Source organism: Pinus tabuliformis, chromosome 2_2 (assembly GCF_031772625.1).
Source record: "Pinus tabuliformis cultivar Carrire ecotype Pingquan chromosome 2_2, CPIR1, whole genome shotgun sequence".
In the NCBI taxonomy this organism is placed as follows: Eukaryota; Viridiplantae; Streptophyta; class Pinopsida; order Pinales; family Pinaceae; genus Pinus; species Pinus tabuliformis.
The window spans coordinates 307,729,991-307,736,351 of record NC_142300.1 but is presented as its reverse complement, the minus strand read 5'-3'; the positions used below and the strand labels follow the sequence as shown (position 1 = coordinate 307,736,351).

The 6,361-nt window shown below is 35.7% G+C and overlaps 1 protein-coding gene across 1 annotated transcript; it reads left to right on the top strand.

The window, feature by feature from the left end:
- Nucleotides 1-5,086: 5,086 nt before the first annotated feature.
- LOC149192516 (uncharacterized) lies at nt 5,087-5,485 on the top strand. Its single transcript, XM_089406969.1, has one exon. The coding sequence runs from the start codon at nt 5,087-5,089 to the stop codon at nt 5,483-5,485; it is 399 nt and encodes a 132-aa protein (XP_089263095.1).
- Nucleotides 5,486-6,361: the final 876 nt, after the last annotated feature.

Genomic DNA, 6,361 nt, shown 5'->3' with positions numbered 1-6,361 from the left:
GTCATTCTTGAAACTCCTAAGTCTGCTAAGGGAAAGATGTCTGAGCTTAAAGGAGAAACACCAGAATAGCCATCCAGCAAACCAGTTCAAAGAAGACTTACTAGAAGCCAGATTGCAAAGGAAAAAGGGAAAACAGTGATTTCAGAAGAAGGTTCAAGCTTGAAGGGTAACTTAAGTGACATCTTAAGGGCAATTGACATTACGGAATCCCCTTTGGTGTAGGCAGATGTAACAAAGGTTGATCAAAGGAAGTCGAAGAAGGTGAAGTCCTCCAGAAAACTAGAATTCAAGGATGAGGTTGCAGCTTTTGTGTTCAAACCCAGAAAACCCTTAACCCGGCAGTCCAAGAAATTGCAGGAATCCAATGTTGAATTGGAGAGAACAGAAGAGCCCTTTTTTGTTGTGCAAAAAGAGTTAGAATTACCATCTTCAAGACCTCAAGGAGACAAAAACACGGTTCCTGCTACTCAAATGAAAAAGGCCAGTTATGAAGTCATGGAAACAAGGTTAGAAGCTGCAAACAATGAGATTGCTAAGCTAAGGGCGAGAGAAAGAGAACATGCAGCTGAAAAGACAAACTTCAAAAGGATGAAGGCTCTCTGGGAGGTTGAAAGAGTACCCAAACCAGAAATAGTTAGCAGTGAGCAGCAATTCTTTACCTGCGCTGTCCCTGCAATCAAAGAAGACAAATTTGTGAGAAAAATTAATAATTAGATTAGAGCTACAAACAAGGGTTTGAGGAGAAAAATTGAATATCTAGAAATGCAACTAACCACTCTAGAAAAGAGGTCTACAATAGTGATGAAACAAGGTGTTGAAGAAAGGTAATGAAGGTGAGGTATTGAAATAGTTTTGGCACATAAAAGAATTTTGGCATAGAAAGGAAGAGTAGCTACAAAGAAGAACATCTATGAAGGGATTTCATTTTGATTTTTGGTTAATACATTAGTCTTCTAAAATTTTTGGAAAAAGCTCCCAAACCATTGATTTTTTGCAGGCCGTGTTGAAAAGAACACACATAGCAATTTCATAGCACGCTATGAAACTGTTGAAGGTGATCATTTGGCTCTTATAGATGCATTGTGGAGGAAATTCTAGATTAGTTCCAAGTTTTGAAGTGTTTAATGGATAAAAGTTCATGTGCGAACTCTCACATGTTAGGGATGCAGGTAGCAAAGCTTCAAGGAGTACCTCATAGAAAAAATGAAGACTGTGCTACAAAAACAGAGTATTTTGGTAAGCATGGTCATTTTTTTATCCATATGCTTGAGTTCCTTTTTTTGCACAGATGGAAAACAATGTTTCAACAAATCATTAATGCTTGACACCTGTACACCAGTAGAGAACCATTTGAAGATAAGAACAAAGGGTTAAGGGCCTAAAAAAGAGGAACCCTGTTTCCTGATTTTTAGGGCAATTAAGGCGTTTTGTAGCAGGTTTTTGCAACAACATCATGGTCATCACCAAACTTGAGGATAGGGATGGAAACTGTCAAACAGTGTATTAAAGACTCAGATAAGGGCGTTGAAGACTTGTTTTAGGAGTTCTAGTCCTATTTGTATTAGGAATCTTAAAAGACAGCTAACTGTCAAGTTGTAATTAAATAGTTTGTTTTCTAAATAGATAGGTGTCTAAGTTAGGAATTCGAATTCCTTCAAAGGTGGATGATAGTATCCAATGATGTAAAGTTCTATATTAAGCTTGAAAATTGAATTCCTCGGGGTTGGAAATTTCATTAGTAAAGGAAAGATTGTGTTATCGTAAAGGTTGTGTTTTCCTCATACTTAATACAGTGATTAACTCCTCAAGATTCACAAATAGTTTATATGTTTGATGTTCTTATGGCTTTATAGAATTACTTGTTTGCAGTGGTATGAGCTTGTGATACTCAGAATTCATTGGAAAAATGCTCTAACGTCCTTCACATGCTTGTAAACTGTGTTGTTTCACTATATTACTATTTTCTTCATAAACCTAAACTCTAAGTGCCTTGACTTCCATATCTTGTTGATCATGTTGTTTTGTTGAAGACCATTTTGACTCCATAGCCTAATAGATGTTTTCTAATCATAGTTTCAACCAATCAACAAGTTATACTTCCATTCATTTTGTTCCTAGAGTTAGCCATCTAATCATTAATCAAAACCCTAAACCTAGTGAGAGAGCCCTCTCAGGTTGAGGAGGCTAAGCCTCAACTAAAAGATTGGTTTGAAAGAGTTACTCAGAGTTTTCTTGATCAGTAGCCTATCAAGATCAGATTTTGTGATAACATTTTGGTGCATCTACCGGGAACCTGAAGATTACTCATTCCCAAAATCAAGAAGTTGAACTTTTGAAGGTAGCAAGAGCTCATATAACTTTTCGAGGCTACAATCTACCTTGGTGACTCCATATATTTTCAAAGTTTTAAAGGTGGCTTCGAGAAGGAGATACACATGGAGCAATCCTAATCCCAATCCACCTACCATTGGAGACAACCCTAACACTGCTTCACGAGCCAGTCAAAGATTTTCAGAAATATCAGGTACTCCATCTCATTCAAAATCTTTGCTCTTTGAATTCTCAAGAAGTCCTAAAGACAAAAAAGTTGATGATAAAATTCATGAAGTATTTTTTAGATCAGAAAATGAAGAAGAACTCATTGGTATTATCTTAGACTTGAAAAGAATAGGAATTGATACCTCAGCCCTAGTATCACAAGAAGACAAAGAAGAATTTTGGGAAGTTGTTACCTCTGAGCTACTGTTAGAGAGGGAAGCTTTAGATAAACTGAAAGAACTTGATCCTTTTGAAGTCCTGCTGAAATCTAAAGCTGGTTTACCTCTTCCAAATTGGAGTTCATTTGTTAGTGGTTTACAGAGGCCAAGTAGTCCTCCTCATATCAGTTCCTCATCTTCTATTTCTGCTATTCCTAGTGGCTTTCAGAAACCAAGCAGCCCTCCTCATATTAGTTCTTCATCCTCTGTCCCTTTAATTCTTGTAACTATTGTTCCTCCTTTAATCATGGCTGCACCTGCCAGGTAAGCTCCACTTGTGCTCCCTGCTGTTTTGCATGACTTGCATGGTAAATATGCTTCTAGGATCCCTACTTGGGGTAGTGATGAAAAAATTACAGTCGAGGAACATGTAGATAGGTTCAATGACTTTGTTGACAGAGAAGAAGTCGATGATGAGGATGTGAAATTAAGACTATTTCCACATAGCTTCATTGGTGAAGCTAGAAAATGGTTTAAAGCTCTTACACTAGGAAGCATTCGAAATTGGGTAGGATTTGAAGATAGTTTTCTAAGGAAATGGGGAAATAGAACTAATCCAGTTCAAGCACTTACTGAATATAACAACCTTAGAAGAGCATCCATGAAATTGTCCAAAACTTTTTAAAAATATGCAATAAAGTGTTTAACTCAATTCTGACTCATTTGAAACCTCTAGAGGCCTTAACACAAATGAGATATGTTGAAGCATTTGATTATGAATTTTCTCTTTTGCTAAGAGAAGAGAATATCCTACACTTGTTGATATGCAGAATGATGCAATAAAGGTAGAGGTAAAAATGATAGATGCCAAAAAATCAAAAATGGGAAAAGCTAAATTGAAAGATGAAGAGAAACCTTCCTCTTCAACTCCTGAAGATAAATTAGACTCAATGTTGAAAACCATGGAGAAGTTGATGGATAGGTTAGCTCTTGGAAACACCTCTGCTCCCCCTGTGCAAGAGGAACCTCAATTTAGAAACCCTCAACTTAGGAGACCTCAAAACCAACAAAGACCAAGAGGAAATAGAAATCAACAACCTGATCCTCCAGTAAGACCTCCTTTTTAGCAAAATTTGGTTGATGAAGAAGATGATCCTGAAATTCCTGAAGAATCTATCCATTGTTTGGATGAAGATGTGTCAGGAATTTTCTTAACTGAGGAAGAACATGATGAGTCAGGTTTAACCAATCAAGGGGAAGAACCTTCATATTATTTTAAAGGGTATCAACATGTTATATTTGAGATGCAAAAACAATACAATATTAGAAACAAAAATGTGTCGATTATTGCAAATAAAGCACAGCCCAAGAAATATGCTTCAAAGGTTGCTGAAGCCAAGAAAGATACCACAAAGGTCACTGAAGGCAAGGAAGACTCTCCACTTGGTAAAAAGGACACTCAACTTCCTCCTCCTACCAAAGAAGCTAAATTTGTTTTTTTTGTTTTCAACCTTGAGAATGAAATTTCAAAGATTAAAATATTAGTCCCCTTTAGTGAGATTCTCAAGGTAAATAAATATAGAAGGAAGATTGTAGAGATGTTGAATTCACAACCAGGAGCTAATTATATTTTAAATGTCCAAGAAGATAAGCCTACTATATATTTGGGTCCAAGGTTAGAAGATGATCAAAATGAGGAGTTTCCTCCTTTCTATGTAAGCATTAGTATTCATGATATGACTTTACATAATGCTATGTTGGATTCGGGGGCTTCTCATAATATCATGCCCAAAGTGATTATGGAGAGGTTAGGATTACAAGTAACAAGACCATATAAGGATTTATTCTCTTTTGATTCAAAAAGAGTCCAATGTATTGGTTTAATCAAAGATGTTCTTGTTGGTCTAACACAAATCCCACCAAAGACAATTGTTATGGACATTGTTGTGGATGATATTCTACCAAAGTTTGGGATATTGCTATCAAGATCATGGGCAACAAAAATCAAGGGCACAATGAAGATGGACCTCACTTATGCCACCATTCCTGTTTTTGATGAACAAAGGAGATTGTATCGGGAGACTAGAATGGCTTATATGGTAAGCAGCAAAGATAAACCTTAGAACTTTCCGATTTATTCATTCGATATTGAACTTGGATCTGCCATTATTTTTAATGAGTCAGTTGATAGTGGACCGGAAGAAATGAAAATAGTAAATTAGCACTCAGAAAATTAGCAAGAAAATGATAAAGAAATGAAGGAATGGTGGTCTTTGTACTTTGATGGATCAGCAGGGAAAGAAGGGGCAGGAGCTAGAATTTGGATCACAAGTCCAAGTGATAAGAGTAAGTTTTACTCTTACAAACTGAATTTTGATTGCAAAAATAATATGGCTGAATATGAATCTTTGATTTTGGGTCTAAAAGTTTTGATAAGAATGAAGCCTCAGAATATTTTTGTTTTTGGAGATTCTGAATTGGTTATTAGACAAGTTGAGGGTGTCTATCAAACCAAGGATGTAAGAATGAGAGCATACAAAAATCTAGTTTTAGATATGTTGAAAAATTTTCAAGCATATTCTTTCACTATCAAAACAAGAGACCAAAATTCTATTGCTGTTTCTCTTGCCGTTTCAGCAAGTCTGTTTGTCATTCCTATTCATTCTCCTAAGAAATATGAGATTGAAGTTCGTCATAGACCAGCTATACCAGATAGTATCACCAATTGGCAAGTTTTTGAAGATGATCATCAGGTAAAGAATTTTATTGAGCTGAAAGAAGAAAATTAAAGTACTCAAGTAGATCAAAAAAACATGCTTGTTGAGTCTAAAGAAAATTCTGAAGTCTTGCAATTAAATAATAATTCAATACCAAAGGGTATTATTCCTCTTGAAAATCTTTTTGATCAGAATGATGTGTTCAAATCGCCAAAGATACAAGCTAATGAAGAGGAAATAGAAAGATGCAACTTGGATACATCAACTTTACCTAAGATGATCAAAATTTCAAAGTTTCTTTCAGTTGATATGAAATTCAAGTATATTGAGATGATGAATAGGTTTGTTGATGTTTTTTCCTGGAGTTATGCTGACTTAAAATAGTATGATCCTTCCATTATTCAACATACTATTCCTATTAAAAAAAATGAGAAACCATTCAAACAAAAGTTGAGAAGAATTAATCCTCTTCTCATGCCATTGATTGAAAAGGAGATTAAGAAACACTTTGATGCTAAAATCATTGTCCCAATCAGATTCTCAAATTGGCTTGCAAATTTGGTTCCAGATAGAAAGAAGAGTGGAGAAATTAGAATTTGTATTGATTTCATAAATTTGAATAAGGCTTCATTAAAGGACAACTATCCTCTTCCCAGGATGGATTGAATTTTGCAAAATATTGTTGGTTCATAATGAATTTCTATGTTTGATGGTTTCACAGGGTACAATCATATTCTTGTGCATCCGAATGATCAGGAGAAAACAACCTTCACAACACGATGGGGCACATTCATGTACATCAAGATGCCTTTTGGCCTCCTGAATGCGGGAGATACTTTTCAAAGAGCAATGGGCATTGCTTTTTCTGAAGAAACGGACAAGACAGTTGTTGTTTATCTTGATGACATCACAGTCTTTTCAAAGAAAGAAGAGGATCACCTGAAGCAC